This window comes from Rhea pennata, chromosome Z (genome assembly GCF_028389875.1).
Source record: "Rhea pennata isolate bPtePen1 chromosome Z, bPtePen1.pri, whole genome shotgun sequence".
NCBI classification, from domain to species: Eukaryota; Metazoa; Chordata; class Aves; order Rheiformes; family Rheidae; genus Rhea; species Rhea pennata.
In genome coordinates this window covers 62876614-62894657 of record NC_084702.1, presented here as the reverse complement: position 1 = coordinate 62894657, position 18044 = coordinate 62876614, and the positions used below count along the sequence as shown (strand labels likewise).

General features: G+C 36.7%; 1 protein-coding gene across 2 annotated transcripts in view; it reads right to left on the bottom strand.

Annotated features, from left to right (window-relative positions):
* Positions 1-993: 993 nt before the first annotated feature.
* Positions 994-18044, bottom strand: part of IL6ST (interleukin 6 cytokine family signal transducer) — a 33276-nt gene continuing 16225 nt past the window's right edge. For both annotated transcript variants that reach the window (XM_062599317.1, XM_062599319.1), the window contains exons 8-16: positions 15902-15984; positions 14767-14986; positions 13370-13546; positions 12569-12670; positions 11866-12012; positions 10785-10925; positions 9504-9600; positions 8025-8106; positions 994-7166 (exon numbers count right to left, since the gene is read on the bottom strand). In XM_062599317.1, coding sequence (XP_062455301.1) covers positions 6441-7166; positions 8025-8106; positions 9504-9600; positions 10785-10925; positions 11866-12012; positions 12569-12670; positions 13370-13546; positions 14767-14986; positions 15902-15984 — 1775 coding nt within the window. In that variant the 3' untranslated portion in view covers positions 994-6440. The remainder of the gene's footprint in view (positions 7167-8024; positions 8107-9503; positions 9601-10784; positions 10926-11865; positions 12013-12568; positions 12671-13369; positions 13547-14766; positions 14987-15901; positions 15985-18044) is intronic.

The window sequence follows — 18044 nt, the reverse complement described above, 5'->3', positions numbered from 1 at the left end:
CTGTGGCAGGGAAAGAAATGATGCTGAGGGATATGTACACAATGTGTGTGTTTCTGCCCTTGTTAAACACTTGACAATCTACAAAAAGCAATCTACAAAACCCAGAATTTTAGCTGGGATGGGGAAACTGTCTCTTCTCAATTGCTACCCTTGAAGTCTTATTGATGTGTGCATCTTCTGACCATCAGAAGATCTGACTGTGCTTTTTCAGCCATTGAGATGTAAAACTAGGTGCTCCATGCCTTGGAAATAGAAGAAGCAATGCTCAGTGAAATTAAGGCTAATGTTAGAAGCAGCCAGTTCATGACTAACTCCTTTCTTGGAAATAAGTCTGCATGACTAGACTGGACTACTCAGCTCATCCTTGCTGTTGTAGTTTTTCTTAGAAATGTTTTTTTTTTTTTTGACATTCTTCCTGATTTTGTCAGACACAAACAAGCTTGCCTGGAATGTGATTCTTCAAAGTGCTGTTTCCAAACTGCTGAGCTACAGCTAGACAAGACCACCCCTCTTCCGAGCAGTGCTGCTTATCACAAGACCAAGAACACAGAGAACATGCACAAATTTGGCAGCAGTAGGAATGGAGCTAGTTCCCTAGGACACTAATCTATCTAATGGCCCTAGCTGCAGACTGTTACAACTGATACCTATGGCAAGAGTGATTTAAAATAAAGGGAGAGGAGGAGGATTGAAAAGAGTTCACTTGCTACTGAAATTCCTCACTATATCCAAATAGGTATCTAACTTAACACACTCCCCCTTCCCCTTTCCCCCTCCCCCTCCCCCTCCCTCCCTCTCCCTTTAATTATTATTATTTTTTCTTTCCTGAGATTAATGCAGTATGTATTAAAGGTATCTCAGCTTTTGCTGTGGTATACTGTGGTCACTTCTCTCCTAAGGAATGTTTCATAATTTCTCACCTATTAGGCAGTGCCTGGACTCTACTTCTTATGTGATTATTATTCAAATTACAAACACACTTTACAAAAACACTGTATATACATAATTTTGTTTTGTTTTTGTGGATTATGTAGTAGACAAATGCAAGGATCAGCTTGCAGGACATCCCGGATCAGCTGGGTAACAGAGAGGAAGATATTCACAAATTACAATAAAATGTAAATTGTAGAAAGCAGAGTTTACATGGCAATAAACATGCAGCTTGCAAAAGAATGAAGATAGATAGATAGTGTACTGGTATTAAAACACATTTTTCCACATAGTAACAGTTTATGCAGCAGTTTACAAATTTAACCTCTGGACTATGCAAGCCCTTTACAGCTGGCATACAAGTTACTGTTAGCTTAGTGAAACAGTTACCTTAAGTACAGAGTAAAATTGGATCTGACATTTACATTTGCTAGCCATTCAATCCAGCATCAACGCACTTTCCTTGTTAGTAAGTCCTTGTGTCCTATGATTACATTTACCCAGGTCCATATATCAGCTCACTAACATCTGATGACCAGTAATCTTGGTTATAAATGCCTTAGCCCCTCTCCCCAAATAAGCCTCCCTAGTAAGCACCTGCTTACTAGGCAATCAGTTGTTGTTGTATCAAAGTGTCAAGCTATATATTACTTGGAGAAGAGGTTAGATATACTAAAAACCATCAAAAGTTGACTGGATCCTGCAATTAATGTGCTTTGATATGAGGAAAAGCAACAGCTGTTATCAGTGTCAAAAGTGGCAGAGATGCTCATCTGCTGCGTTTGCAAGTGCCAGCGAAGTTGGGCACTGCTGTGTTTGGAAGACATTACAGTGTAAGCAGGAGGGGCGTGAAGCTTTCTAGCAGTCTCACAGTTGTGCCATAGACCTGTTCTTCACCTCTTGTTGCAGAAGTGTGCCTGTGCAAGGAGTCAATGACACTATTGCATATAGCCACTTTCAAGGTTGTCTTTGCAAAGAGTCTATAGTTTTGTGACTAAAAGGCCTGCATTCTGTGAGGTATTTATTGCCTACCTTCTCCTTGCTCTAAAACGTAAGGGGCAGCTGATGCCTACTAGGAGATTTAGCTCTTAGCTGTTAAATTCATCTGTATCAAATCTTGTTGCCTTAAACTACATCTTTCTGCATTTAAGTTAGCACTGCTTTCATTTTTGGGAATGGCTCAGCTTGCATCGTACTGCAGAGAAAACAACAGAAACAAAGCACAGGTATGCATTATCTTTGTCTTTTTCCACTCTTCCTTTAACCCTTTTAGGGAAGAGAATGGGAATTTGTGAATCAAATGTAGGATGTTTAATTCTGCCTCTCTTCTCTGGGCTTATGCATTTAATATCTACACCATACTGCAGCGCTATGGTTTGACAGCTAAATAGAAAATTTTGTGGTTGCCTGTAATTCAAAATTTGCTGTTTTGTAACAGTAACACCTCTGTTTGTTATAAACTGCTTCCAAATAACATTAAACTCAATCCTTGGAAGTTAAAATGCATAGATTTATCTATACTAGCAAATGAGACAACAGCTTAAAGGGGAATAATAAAGTTTATAAAGTTTATATTTAAAGGAATGTATCCAAATAACAGTTAACAACAGCTGTTTCATGTGGAAGAACAACTAGTATACTTCTATTTAATCCAGATAAATTAGACTTTAAAAAGTTTACGTCCTCTAGTAGAACTGACTATAACAGTTTGAGAACTGGGGTTTCAGCTACTACTGTGAAGTCTGTTTAATTAATGCCAGGTCTTTCTTACCTACAGAACCACTGCATCAGCCTGTGTTGCTATAGTACTAAGTTAAACTACTGAAAAGTCAAATCAGTGTGATGATTTCCACACATCAGGGATGCTAATTCAGTTTTAACCATCTGGTGGTGCTCAAGATTTACAGTCACTGGAGAATGGCAAAACCTACCCCAGGCAGTAGGGCCTTTCCAGGGCCTGAGACTAGAAATAACACTTCCATGCAAACTCTCCCCTCCTCTTAGGAGGAGGAAAAGTGAGGCCAAGGGATCATCTAGCTCTTGGGCCCAGTGATGGGGCCAAAATTTTTGCAAGTCTTGATAAATAGTATTCTGCAAGGCTGCTGTAGCACAGATGATAGGTGCATGCTTGCCCACAGGATAAATGCAGCCCAAAATTAAGATTAAAATCTTGTTTTTCTACTGTGCATTGTGTTGCCAGTTTGAGCACGTAGTTTAATTTACTACAAGAGGCATGTGAAACAATCCCTAGATTCTAACTACCGAGAGAGAGAATGTACCACAACTAACTGCCCTGAAAAAAAAGCCACAACCCCAGAACCAACCCAAACAAACTCCTCTTTGAACAGAACAATCGCAACAGTACTGTAGAAATAAATATATTTTTTTCAAACAGAAAAGGAGCTAGGTGGCCTGCACTTGAGAAATTCCAAGCAGACTAATACAAAGAAAAAAAAATATTCTTATTCGCCATCCTTCCCTACTGCTAAAGTAGCAAGGTCTTAACAACTGTTCTCCCACTTCTATCTGAAAAATTCCAGTCTAGGTAATCAAGATGGGCATGAAAGTGTCAATACTGAAGTGTGGTTTTATTTTAATGCCTTTATTTTTTTAAAGTGCACCACAGTCGTTATATTAAAAAAAAAAAAAAAAAAAAAAAAACAGAAAACTTTCCCTTTAATTATAATGTTAGAGGGCCAAGTTCAGACAATTTCAGGGAACTGCTACAATGCATTGTATCATATATACTCTAAAACCCATGTGCAAGTGTCTGATACAATCAGCTTGTTAATGTTCCAATTTTCCTTTGGCACAGAGGAATAAGCTGAAAGGCCTGTTATTTATGTTTGTTGTGTCTTCTTTAAGCTGTTCACCAACAAGCTTGGTGAGTTCCTGCTCAGTCTTTAGTATTTCAGCCTTAGATAAAAGCACAAGATAGTAAGATAGATAATATAGTTCTACCACACAGATGATAATTTTATCTCAAGGATATATTCTTGTATAATCCTCTGCAGTTACTACTACTGATTACACACAATGAACAATGTACGATTTCAGAAGCGACGTGCCCACTCCTGTTAGCACATTGCCTGGTTTAGGAAATAGTTCAGGACTAACAGTAATTAAGAACAAAATACTTTCCGTTTCCTTAACGGAAAGGACAACACATCTTTAGGAATAACTGAAGTAGTCCTTCAAAAAGAAAAAAAGAATGCTATCAAAAGTTAATATCCGCAACCTGCATGTGAAGACATCTAGGTCTCTGAAGCAACAGTCAGACTAAGCAGCCAGGTATTTAATTCTATAAATCTCTCAGAAGTTAGTGAGCATAGGCTAACAGAGGAGTAGTTTAACAAAAGAACTTGTGCTGAAACTGTTGTGACCCACAAATTTTCACAGCTGGTCAACGAGACAACGTGTGGCTTCTGGATAGTTCCAATAAGCACACAGACGGCTCAGCTCGGACTTTGTTTTACTTGTGGTCGCTACAGTCATTGTGCAGCCTGCATAGAGAAGATACATTCATTCCCCAATAAACTACTGTTATTTTCAAGAGAAATGTGTTCTGACAAAAGCATGCTCCTTGGACTTATCAAAAATCAAAAGGCACTTTTCTCCAGGGCACTACAGACAGCGTCATTTATATTATGTCCTTACCCTCTGGGGAACAGTTGAAAGGTGCTGAGGTGGAGTGGGGAGAAAAGGAGGGGGACCAACATACTCAAGGAATGTTCTGAAGATGTAGTTATATTAAGCATTTTAGTTTAAGAAAAAGTGCCCAGATACTAAAAATATTAAAGCTGTTAATGAAGGTGCTGTTAGGAGAAAGGAATTGCAAAATACTGAATGAAATGACATTATTACAGCTTTAGCTTTCTGTATGTATTTTGGATAGCAGCAACTTCAAGGGATAATCCTATAAATTTACTCTAGCATCTAGCTTCTTTGTAACAACGGCAGAAAACATACGAATGTTTATATTTACATCAGTCCTTCACTGCAAGCTGGCAAAAAAAGGAACAAAGGAAGTTAAAATTATACTGACACCTATCTTTCCAGGGCCTTCCAACAAGTATGTTTAGAATAGCAGCACCACAGCTCACAGCACAAAAAGTTTCAGAAGTCTTAAATACATAGATCTTCAGCTGAAGGAAAAATAAAATTCTTGCTGCATTCTCACAACACAGCACATAGTGTTTTGAATTAAGATTTTACAATATCAGATTAGAAAGCTGACTAGACTAAATTAACTTAATCTGCAGGAGTACCATAAAACTTCATCAGGGAAGGTATTAATTTTTTTTTTCCTCTTAAAGAGCTAGCTGTTTCCTCAAACCCTGGTAGAGACTATCTTTAAGAAATATATTTTCTTGAATAAGATGCAAATGGTATGACACGAGGGAAGTGAGACCAAAAAACAACAAGAAATACCCATTGCCAGTTCTCACCAACTTTGAAGTTCAGAGTGTAGGGTACCCCTCCCCACAGCATCAATGTCATCAATGCTTTGGCTTTGCTACTTTCAGTTTCAAAAATGTCCTTGGGTGTCAGCAGTGAAGTTAGAGCATACTAATCTTTGCAGCCAAGAAAGGAGGAGATCACATTCCCTTTCTCCTATGCATTGTTAGAAGAACATTAAAAAGTTATAGCTCATTATTTGCCTCAAGCTGTATACAGCAAAGGTAAAATTATTAAATAAAGGCAATTTATATGGCCAAAGAGATGTGTTATAATTAGACAGTAATTTGGGTACAAATCCTTAAAAAAAAGTTTAGAAGTTAAAAATCCAGATGAAAACAAACATGAAGACTGAACTGCTGTGCAACAAGTTGCAAGGCACATTTTAAAGCTAAGTTACAGTTTATGTGCACATATATCTTTATGTGAGCAGAATACTGATTACTACAGTAGCATCCGGAGTCAAGCAATCAGAGTGTTTTTTTTTCCTGTTTGCACACCATCACTTTTTCTATTCAGTTTTTAAATGGGGATAAGCTTAGTTTGCATAATTCAGGAAAAGACACTGAGCCAAATCAGAATTCAGAAAGTCAATCAAGCTACTGAAAAATGTACATTTTTTTCCTGCATTAGAATACTAAACCTCAAGTCTTATTTTTACACGAAGATGCTCCAAATAAGGCTGGCTTTTTACACTGTCACAAATCTTAAAGTATTTCTTCTAGGAGGTCTGTTGGCTGATGTGATTGAAACTTACTTATTTTCAATCATGTGTGAATCTGATACAAGACACAAAAAAGCAAGGTAGCAAAAAGGCTTGTTCAGCTATTCAGACAAATAAGATTATGTAGTGCATAAAGTCTCCAATAGGTCTGGACTGTAAATTTTCCACAGAAACACAGTCCTTACATACTTTGTCAAATTATTCTTCACTTAATGTCAACATTTTTATCTGAATGCAGATAAAAAATATTTAGCTTAATTTATCAGAAACACAGGAGAAAAAGTGTGAGCAGGCACTAATAAAGGCCTAGTAGAGCCAGTCTCTTCCCTCACTGAGGCATATAACCCCCTTGTCTCACAGTCTGTGGGAGGTAACTTTTTGGTATTTCATCAGCTGATGTTGGATTTTCTTCCACTGTTTCAGGTCTCACAGTTAGTCCCTCAGTACCTGTCTGTATAACATCTGACAGAGCAGCTTCCTCAATATTTTTTTCCAGCCCAAGGCCAAAAGGCTGTGAATTCTGACCCAAGATCTGCAGCTGTGCAAATCCAACAAGATCTTCATTAGCAGGAGTAATCTGCTTTGCTCTTTCAAAGCGTGGCCTGTCTGTGTTGGTTTCATCCTGACCACAATTTTGTTTGAAATACTGATGCCGCTGTGTTGTACTGTCATTCCCTCCGGCGTGATCTTCTGATCTCTCTTCTGAATCTAGCAGTGGCTGTGTGGATTCAGATCTTGAAAAGACTTGTACAGAAGGTGTTTGGTCTCTGTAGCCATTAAGTACTACAGTAGAATACTGCACAGTGCTTGAAGTGTTTTGTGTAGTTTCACCTTCGTCGCTGTCTGAGACACTTTGCCTAGGAGAAGACATGCATGAAGATCCTCCAATACCACTGCTGTGCCCTTCTGAAGTACTTTTTTCCTTTTTAAGCAAGTCAAAAGGTTTTAAATCTTGTTCTGAAAAGGACTTCTTTTCATCAGCTTCTATTTCTACGACGCTTACATCAGTAAAACTGCCTTCTGGGTACATCTGATCTTTGGAACTATAGTTATGCTGAAAGAAATAAATTGATCTTTTCTAAGAAGAAGGTTATTTAAATTTAGAAGAAAAGTACATTAATATCTCAGTTCCTATCCTGCAACTGCTTTGAGATTACTATATGAGTTTCCTCCTTTTAGAACTTGGCAGTATCTCCCAAGTATCTGTTACCAAATGAAGGATGTAGCTTTCTCAGTACAAAGTCTTTATTACACAAATACTCTAAAACCATAACTGCATGAAAGCTTTTCTCTAATTTCAATTGTTCTGAAGTACTGTAAATATAGTGCAATTTGTTGCACAGCACCGGCACATTCTGCATTGAGGCCATACATAAATACGCTCCTTACAGCATTTCAACATCAGAGCACTTTTTCATAAAGTTGGCAACAGCTTCTTGAACAGAATTTGCTGTGTCCTCCATCCCACACAGGGCATAAATTGCTGCTGCTTTCCTCATCCAAGAGTAACTCTGTTAAGAGTCTTCTCTCATTCACTACTTTACTGTACAAACAAGTAATTTTAAGGTTTTAAGAACAGGAATCAAGAATTCTGTTGACCTAATCCTGATTTCATGTGACTGAGTAAAAGAATTGGTGCTTGACTCTTCAAGCTAGTAACTGAGTTTAAGGCACAATGTTAAAGCCTGATCAATGTTGTGAGCTTGTGCAAAGGACCATATATCCCAAATTCTTAATCTATTCCTGCATTAAAGTCTTCTACCTGTATCATATCGTAATGTCCAGGAACTTAACAGTCATTTTTTTTTCCTCCTGAAATCTGTGCATGTGCTAGAAGGGAGAAGACTCCCACTGTTCAATCTCTTTAAAACCTTATGGGCTAAGACAGAAAATGCAGAAAGGTGAACATTACCTTAGCTGGAACTTGAGGGGACCACTGAGCAATATTACTCTTGGATGGATCAGGTACATTAGGCCAGATATGCTTTTTAATTCTGTAGAGGATTAAAAATAGAATAAAGCTAAAAGATGCACTTCTCAAATTTCTATTAAGTGTCTGACAATTCAGGACATTAGTACCTTACAGCTTTTTTTTTTTTTTTTTTTTTTTTTTTAAGTAGGAGACTTTTTTTGCATTTTCATATAGAAACACTTCCTACAATTTCTTACATCTTTATAAGAAGCTGTATTACTTAGTAAAACGTGGCATTGCACTTACAACTCCTCCATGCATTAGCTGTACTCATAAAGACGACAAACCCAAAAATGGTAAAGGGGAGGAAAATGATTTCATATGTATAGCATTCTAATAGCTACAGAGCAATTATTTGAAGTAGACTATGAGGCATATCAATATAGAAATACATTTTTGCTACTTCATATTGCTACTTCAATATAACTGAATTCTTAAATATAGAAGTATATCACATCTGTCATTAAAGTATCACAAAAATAAAAAAGTATGAAAAACACTTAAAGAAAAACTTGCTTTGTCTTTAACTCTAAACTTTTTAATTTAAGAATGTAATAACTCATTTAACATCAGAGTTTCACATAAAATACCCCAGCCAAACTTTTACTCTGAAGTAGATTCATCTATCCTGCTCTTTGCTCTAACACAACCTCCAAAAACAGACTCTCTGTAGGAGAAGTCTTAATGCATTGCAAGACAGGTTTTTTAACTGAAGTCCACTAAGAACTGATGCTAGGCGCAGCAGAAAGGTGAGAAAGAAAAGACATGCTGTCTTTAGCTGAAAAGAAAGGATATCTGACAGGTGACACGTGAGAGGTACTGCTCTTCGCCATGGGAAATACTTCAGCAATAACCTCCTTAGCTAAAGCCACAAGAAAGAGCTCTAGGGTTCAGGCAGCAAAAGAGGAGGAAGGACAGGAAGATGTTCCCAAAACTACTGCATACACACAGAATTTGACAGAGGTTATATAAACAAGACAACTGCCTAATCTTTTCAGTTACAAAACTGAATAATGTTTGCTAAAACACTAAATAAATAGCTCAAATAGAGCCAGAAAACATGTTCTTCTGTGCCTCAAAAAATGATGACCATCATTCTCAAAATCAATTAAATTAACAACAGAGACAGTTTATCTTGACCAAAACCTAACAAACCTAATCCTAACCAAAACATAGCTAGAGAAGCAGGAGTTTTGAGTGCTAATTGTTAACAGTGGGTAAGAAGTAGAATTAGCATCACAGGATCTCCCAGTATCTCAGAGAAAACACAGACATTGTCACCACCAATCAATGTGAGTTTTACCTTTCACATCTGACTGAAGTACACGGCATTTATTTCTTTATACTGAATTACAGCTACATCTCTGTCATGCCCAGAAACATCAAAAGCATAAGGAAATGTACATCATTTATACTTACAAGTCACGTTTGTTAAAGCAAAACAAAACTCCAAGGAGTACAATCAACAGGAATGCTAGGCACACAGGTACAACTATGGCTTCAATCTCTCCTTTGCCTGAAAAAAGGAAAAGTAATAGTTACAGCACTTTCTTTAGTATTTAAGGAACTCAGTAACAGTAAGCATTACCACAGAGACAGAGAGAATTTGAAAGAGGATACAGCCACAGGGCTTGCCCAAAAAGTTCCAGCTACAGAAGAGCCTTTTCACTCTGTGGAAAAGCCTGCTGACAGAAGCATGGAAAGCTGTGGCTAGCTGAGCTAAAGCATCAATAAAAATGGCAGGTTGTTCTAGAAGCTGTATTATTGATGAAGCTTGTAATTTTACAATCTAAGCAGATGTGTCAGTAACACCTGTATGAATGTATCTGTGGCCTACAAGCTGTCATATCAATGGTACGGTCAAATGGCTAAGGTAAGCAAAGTCACTAGTCATCATCTATTTACTTTGTACGTGAAAATACCCACTGCTTGCAAGCACTTAAGGCTGCATTATTGTAATGTATTCCTTCCTACATGTAATGCAGAGTTTTAAGTAAACCTTACAGAATATTTAATTTTGTTACTCTTTCCCTTATAACAGGAATCAATCTCTAAAGCTACACACACAATAAACAGATACTTTCAAAATGAGTTTTTGTAAAGACCTGCATGAGAAAATTTAGCAGCAATGCAAATGGGAAGGCAAGACAGGAAGCCAAAGGAGGACTTTAAGAATGGCACATGCTGATCAGCCCCAAGATTAGCAGGCCAAGATCCCAAGCATGTGTCTCTGCAGCTTCTCAGGACACTCAGATGAGGATAGCAAAGGCCAACCTACACAAACTAAAACAAAGACTCAGGAAAAACTAAAACATAAAAACTAAAACAAAGACCATTATCTTCCAGCCCTCATGTTTTAAAGACCAGGTGGAAGTCAGACTTCAGATAAGAGGACAAGGTAATGAGTTAATAACTGCTGGAGAAAAGACTAGTCAGTGTCAGCTTCTGAGGGGCACAAAACAAACAAAAACCCAAACCAGAATATTTGCCAACATAAGAACAATTTAAGAGACCTGTAGAGGATAGCTGATGTCCCTTTTCCTTTGTACAAATCCAGGAAATTTCTTACAGGTATGATAGTGTGACTGGAATAATCTTTTAAAATAAAATTACTTTCCCCTCCTATGAGGTATTGCACTGAGCTTTGCAATACTGTTGCAACATTATCTCCTACTTCTATTAATTTTGCCACTCTCTTACCAAATTTTTGTGTAGTAAATGTAAAATCAGGACCACTCCTGCCTCCTTTGTCTGTGTATGCCATCATCCGCACAGTATACAATGTGTCACTGGCTAAGGAAGAAAGGGTGTATTCTGTCTTGGAAGGATCCACTGTTACAGCTAAACAGAGGGGGAAAAAATATTAGTTTTCTGTGCAATTTATTAGACCTGCAAAAACACAGTAGCACTAATACACCACAACTTCAGATATGCAAAGCAACTTTGGAGGAATGCATGGCTGCAAGGAAAATACAACAGAACAGCAAAATTACAAACTTATACAAGGAGTGCTGACATTCATTTATTTCTCTACAGGTGCTTGAACTGACTATTTTAGTCTCTCTCTTGATGATACTGTATGCGTTAGCTTTAATTTCTTTAATGCATTTTTTAGAAAATAGCTATAAAATAAACTGGTAGTAAAGCTGCCAGTCTTAAAAGTCTTCTATTTAACAAGGAAGATACATGATTATCTAGAAAATCAAACTAGTGTACGCATAAGAGACTGGCCCTTCTGCTTTAAGCAGATTTAAAAAACAAAAAAATATATATCTGATAGTGCAACACCCCATCTATGCCTGCAGGTCATACAGACTAGTAATAACTAAAAAGCATGTCAAAGCGTCTCAAATCAGCAATATGTTAGCTTAAGAGCACCAAGAGGATTAGAAATCCATTTCTGTTTAAGGGTTTATCATAGTTAAATACATGCAACTTGTTTCTGTCTTGGATAGTCTAGCTTTATCTTGCTGTATCACCATCTTCTCCTGTACTTAGAAAGAAAGATAGGAGCAGAATATTTGCAAATCAACTTTCAGAAACTAAACTTAGCACCTTATACACAGACTCAATGATATAAATTTGTTATTAGGGACTTTTCTGTTTAGTATGTAAGCAGAGCTACAGGTGTTCCAGTGTACGTCTCATGCAAGCCACACACCTCAGATATCTCCTATGTGTCACTGCCAACCACACTAGAGTCTGTATTTTGCTTTTCAGGAACATATATAAGGAAGGAAACATGAATGCTTCAATGCTACATAGTTCTCTACTTTGTTACCTGTTTCATTTCCATCAACAGTTTTATAAAATATTGTGTAACCTCTGATAAACCCATTTTGCTCATCTACTGTGAGATGGTTCCATGTTAAAACAGCTTCAGCTTTTCCCACCTTTTTCGTCTGAACGGTTGGTCCTTTTGAAGGACCTGTAACGGGAGATGAAGATTAGATTCTGTTAGAGTCCCATCCATAGAAGTAGCATATTCATGAGCACTGAGTTGTTATTGCATAAAATTTTCAGTGGAATAGCTGAATTTGATCTACAAAGCATTATTTTCTGTCAATATATCAACTCCAAAGACATTTCACTGGAAAAAACTCTTAAAAAAAAATATGAAAAACAGTAATTAGCAGACACATGAAATTTTCAATTCAGGTTAGTCAATCTTGACTTCATACTTGAGACCTAAAATGAACCAGTGCAGAAATATTACTATACCAATAAAATATCAGGAAAGTCGCATCCAAATTATCTGATAAAAGCCTAAAAAAGAAAAAAGACAATTATAGACATCTGTTTAACTCCTGAATACTTTTAAGTTGTCAGAACATGTGTTAATGCAGGGGATGAAATCAATTATGGCAGATGATCCTCATGAGTAGGATAATTTTTCATTATGTACTCCACATTAAAGCAAAGGTCTTAAGATTTTAGTCAAGAAAGTCAGTTAATGTGCTCTGAGATGAAAGCTTTGTACTTACGATCCTGCTGAAGGTAAGCCTTTACAGACTGTCCACTTCCCTGACCATCAGCATATAGAGGGTACACAGTTATCAAGTAACACTTGAATGGCTTTATATTACCTAATAGGAGAATTTAAAAATGTGTTATTTCAGAGACATTATAATTCATCATCATCCATCTCATTTCCTTCAGATCTAAGGTTCTGAGTTTTGGCTGTTTTATTAGATGCTTTTAAAACTAAGTCAGCTGACTATTTTTTTTCTAGAACTCACAGATACACTATTGCAATAAACTAGCTAAAGGAACAATAGTGTTTCATATTCAAATTTTAAAGGTAACAATAGACCTCATAGAAGTCTTTGTTTTTCTGAAATTTTCTTAAAATAAGAAGCCCTCATCTGTCTGCAAGATTGTGACTCCAAAAATTACACATTTGACCTGCTAATTATAATCTGAAAAGGACTGTAAAGCTGAACAAGTTTCACTCTTTGAATCAAAAGAGGGATCAGAGAATAAGATTTTGAAGGAACTCTTTTCACTATTTCAAGAGTTTCTGAGAATAGATTAAAAACAAAACAAAGGTAAAAACCTTGTTGTTATATTACATGAATTTCAAAATACAAGAATAGATGAAGTTTTATATTTGGCAAAAATATACAGACACTTCCACACACTCATGACTAAGAGTAGCCCTTAACTCTATCCTAGATTCCTGTCCCACAACAAAATTCTACTCTGCATCAGCACATTCTTCACTTTGAGAATATTCATTAGATTAAGTGTTCTACAATGTATTTTTAAAATTATGAGTTGAATACCTTTTAAATATGTTCCTTGAACATTCCCTGGTTCATTCTGCCATTCTATGACACAGTCTGAGCTGTTTGACACCAGACACCATTCTATCACGTATTTGAGAACGTAACTGTTAGGAGCAGTCCACCTTACCCACAACTTGCCATCTTTAGGAAGTGTTCTAATATTCTTCACAGAAGCTGAGATGAAAGAAAATACAAAAATGATAATGTTGACAGTTCTTCCAGTAGACTTGCTTAGTAATAGCTATTTTGTCAAAGGTGGGCACTTATGGTTATTGTAATGGTGACAATTTGACAGAACCTAATTAAATGTAAAGGCCTTTTTTTTTCGATTTAGTAGCTAGCATTTGAATCTTTGTCAGAGATCCAAATTAAGTAGTATTAGGCTATCTAAAAACTGGAAAGTGCACTCAGTTTCTCTGTTCTCAAACACAGTAAGTATTCTTATCGTACAGTAAAGGGACACTATATTCCTCCTAACAGAAAGGGTCTATTTCAGAAGGAAATCAGATCTTGAGACACTTCTGAATTCACATTCTGATCCTCAACTCACGTACCTGATCAAATACGTCTGGCTACAATGCTACTCTGTTCTATGAAACACAGAGTATATTGACATTTTTAACTGATACTCAATTAACTGATCTAGCAGTTTTAGAACCTGTGGTGCTCTCTTAGCGTTTATATTAAAAGCAACAAATCCATCAGGATGCTTATTTTTTGCTGCCTGTACAGACAGTGTTTGGAATGTCTAAAGAGGCTTTATTCATCAGATACCAGAAATAAGGAGCAATTAACCTATACCTACTATTACTACTACACAACAAAATGGAAGATGAGCAGTAAATGGAATACTTGGAGAAGTTTCAACACACTATGTCTAGGTAAACTGTGGAAGCAGAGGCTAAAGCAGCCTCTGGGACATGGAATGGTTAGACTGGACAAGACAAGAAAGGGAAATAAAAGTTATAAAAGGTAAGAAAATATAGCATGGGGAAGAACAACAACAGGTGTCTACATAAAGTATGTACGTTTGTCTTTTCAAACACTCAAATAATTTTTTTAAAAAAGAATTGCCTGCCATAGTAAATAATGTCTTAGGGGAAGCTGCTACAGCAATGCTATGTTATTAAAAAAAAAAGATAGGGTAGTAGCTCTAGGATAGTAGCTCTAAGGATCAAAACCCAGCAAAATAACAGAGTTTAATGGTACAACTTCAAGTGGACCCATAAGTAACTAAACCTGCATATTCCTAAATATACAAATGGTAGTATAAGTATTAGAGACGTCTCCAACTGTTCTGTAAATATTTTAAAATATTTTAAAACACTGAAGATTTCTGGTAACAAATGCCCTGCAGACACATTTGGAAGTTGAGAGACTGCCAGGAAACTAACCTTTTGAGTTTCTTGCTGGGATAAGTAGAACTGATGAAGGGGATGCGCCAGCTTTGTTATGGGCAATCACAGTCACTTCGTAAGTTCCGTTTGGCAGCTTTAAGGTAAGGCTGGTTGCATTAACGTTGTATTTCTCTGGTGGACGAGAGAGAGGTGATTTAGCTCTGACAATCACCTCATACCGCAAGATTATTCCATTGGTTTCAAACGGTTCCAATGCCTGTTAGAAACATATCTACTGTTAGACTGATACTGAACTAACATCACTTAACCTACAGTCTTTGAAGCTTAGTTTAAATGCTTGAGAGCAAAACATTGAACATTAAATTGAATAGCTGCATGTTTGAGAAAAGTGCAAACAAATTCAGAGTTCATTTCTGTAAAGCAGTAACTTCCAGAACTATTTATTGTTTAAATCCTTCTTTTCTTCGCTCACAGCCCCGTAATCTAATAAAAGCTATTCTGTCAAGATTGCAATACACGTGTGGATGTAGAATGCATTTTGTGTGCCTTCATGGCATAAGGGTTTAAAAGAAATCTCAGGTTATAATCTCGGTTGCATCTGAATATGAAACAGCATGAGTAGTTCTATTTTACTATATGTAGAAAAAAAACCTATTATTTGTAACAGTATTAGTTTTCAGATTATTTAGAGAAAATTGTTGAAAAAGGTAAACAGTTTAACAATAGCACTAGTTTGGTAAGCTAATTGCTTGGCAGCAGATGCTTAGCTAATTAATAATTTCAGAAGTGGCACATAGAATGTATGAGTTAGAGCAGAACACAATGCAGTACCAATATACATATAACTTTACCCAATACACCAAGGGCAGAGGGGGGAAGGAGAAAAGACAGCTATAATGAATTTGACCAGAAGGAAGCAGGAGATGCGGACTAACCATAATTGTATTCAGTTTCTCAACTTTGTACTAACTTGTCAGCTAGCTGCAAAGAACTACTGCATGCAAAAATACAATGGTATATTTAATAAATCTGGTCTCTGGCACATCTTTGGGCTATCAGTAAAATCTGTACCATCCCAGTTACTGACTCAAATTTGTTGCAGTAAAGTTTTTTCAGTTCAAATTATGTGTAAAACAATGCTCAAATCCTGCAGTTTATCACTCTGCTTTACCTTCCACATCAGATGGACAGTCCAGAAAGCTGGTGAGTGAGAAGCATCAATGATCCTCCATACAGGTGGCCCTTTAGATGGTTCTGATGAAAGAGACAATACTTCAGAATAGAAATATTTTTCCTCAGTTTGCTTCAATTCATCATTTTACTACCACTAGCTTCTTACTCCCATTTTTTGGAAGCTTATACAAATTGTTTCCTTATTTCCTTGAAAGCCTCATAATACATTTAGTACATTATGAGAAAAACCTTCATGGAAAGGTTTCTTGAGGGATGAGCAAAACACCAGTACAATTCTAAATGCACCAATACCAAGGTTACTGAGCATGTAGAGCATTTGCAGCAATGGACTGTACAAGACAGTACAAAATAAGGCATGACTTAGCTATCTTGGGCAGCCTGTGTCCAGAGGCACTTCTATATGCTTCAAGATCATATCAGCTAAAAAAAAAGGGAAGTGCAAAAGAGTTAATTAGCTTACAGGTTTCTACTATCATTAAGTCCCTAATTCTCCATATATCTTATCCTAAAAGGGCAACAGAACTGCAGTACCTTGTACGATACCTTTTGGTGTCAGTACTGTTAAAAGATTACCACTACAAATTTAATTCCAAGATTGTTTCATTCTTTCTATGACACTGCATAGAGCAAGAAAGAGTTACGAATCCTTTGAGAAGGCCCTAGCCATGATAGAAAGATCTTAAAATGCAGTTACATCAATAACCTTGCGAGACTGTCTGTTTTCTCTGGGAGTTGTTTTATTGCATTTTTAATATTAATCATTTGTTATTTAAGTACATTTCCCAATGGGCTTAAAGCTCAACTATACTGTGATAATGAAGAGTTTTTGGAAGTTTTACTTCCCAAAAAAGAAAGAGAGGTCCTGGAAACAGCACAACATTCAAAAGTCAGCTTGTAATCTGATTGTAAGAGCAATAATAATGGTGCAAGTAATTTAAAAGCAGGCAGACAGTGAACTCCTAATCTTTGCAATAGGTAACTATACTATAAAAAACAAACTAAAGTTTGGTAAAGGTTTGCCAATTTTGCAACCTAAAGTTACTTGCCAGAGTCCTATAGCTGGAAGGAAAAAGAAGAATGAATATTAGCTATTGTCAGATATTTAGAGAAAATAATTCACTGTGAATACAGCGTTTCCAGTCTTCATCCTAGCTGTACTTATAGTTTTATGAAGAGAAAGACAATTGGAGTTCCACAAAATATAGACATCACTGCAACGTTCAAACTGAAAGAAAAATGTTAGTTCTGTCTTAGGAATGCATGGTCTAGCTAGGGCTAAGGATCTTAAATACAGTGAAAGAAAAGGAGGGCTGATAATAATGTCTGCATCCTTATAATAACAAGAGCCTAACAGTAGAGCAGGCTGCCCAGAAAGGCTGTGCAGTCTTGATCCTGGGAGGTTTGAAAAAAAGCCCTGAGTAACTCTGACTGCCAAGCTGACCCTCCTTTGAGCAGAAGCTTGGAGGACTAGAGACTAAGAACCCTTCCAATCAAAGTTACTCCACAATCCTATAAATTGGCACATGTATCTAGTCACATGCAGGAGGGTACCACACCTCTGAAATTTTCCATGAACAAACTCAGAAAGCTTATGTCATTGCAGATTTTTTTATAATACCAAAAATGCCAACAATTAGCAAGCACTGCAGGAACAAAAGGTAAAATGTCCTATTTTTATAAGTACTATCTGTTTTCTAGTGAATATTTGCTGCATTTCACAAGAGCTAATGGCATGGTTATTCCTCAACAGCCTACTGCACACTGGATGAGTTCATTCTACCTTTAGTTAAAAGTAAATATACTACCATGCATTGTTTTGATACTGATGGAGGCTCAGATTCAGAAAGATACCAGTCTTAAGCATGTTAATGATGTTAAATTATTTCCAACTCAACCCAAGAAATGGGTTATTCAGATGAATGATGAGAGCAAAGCAGACCATAGAAAGATATAGTAATACATTGAAGCCCAGGGCTTGCGTGTGGAGATTATAGTTTGGATCTTACGGACAAACAGTGCAGCATGCAAATTTTGTTTAAAAATCCAGTTTGTCGCAATTAAAGAGCAAAATATACACACCCTATGTAGCTTTGCTCATGGTATTGGAAAAATTAAGAAGT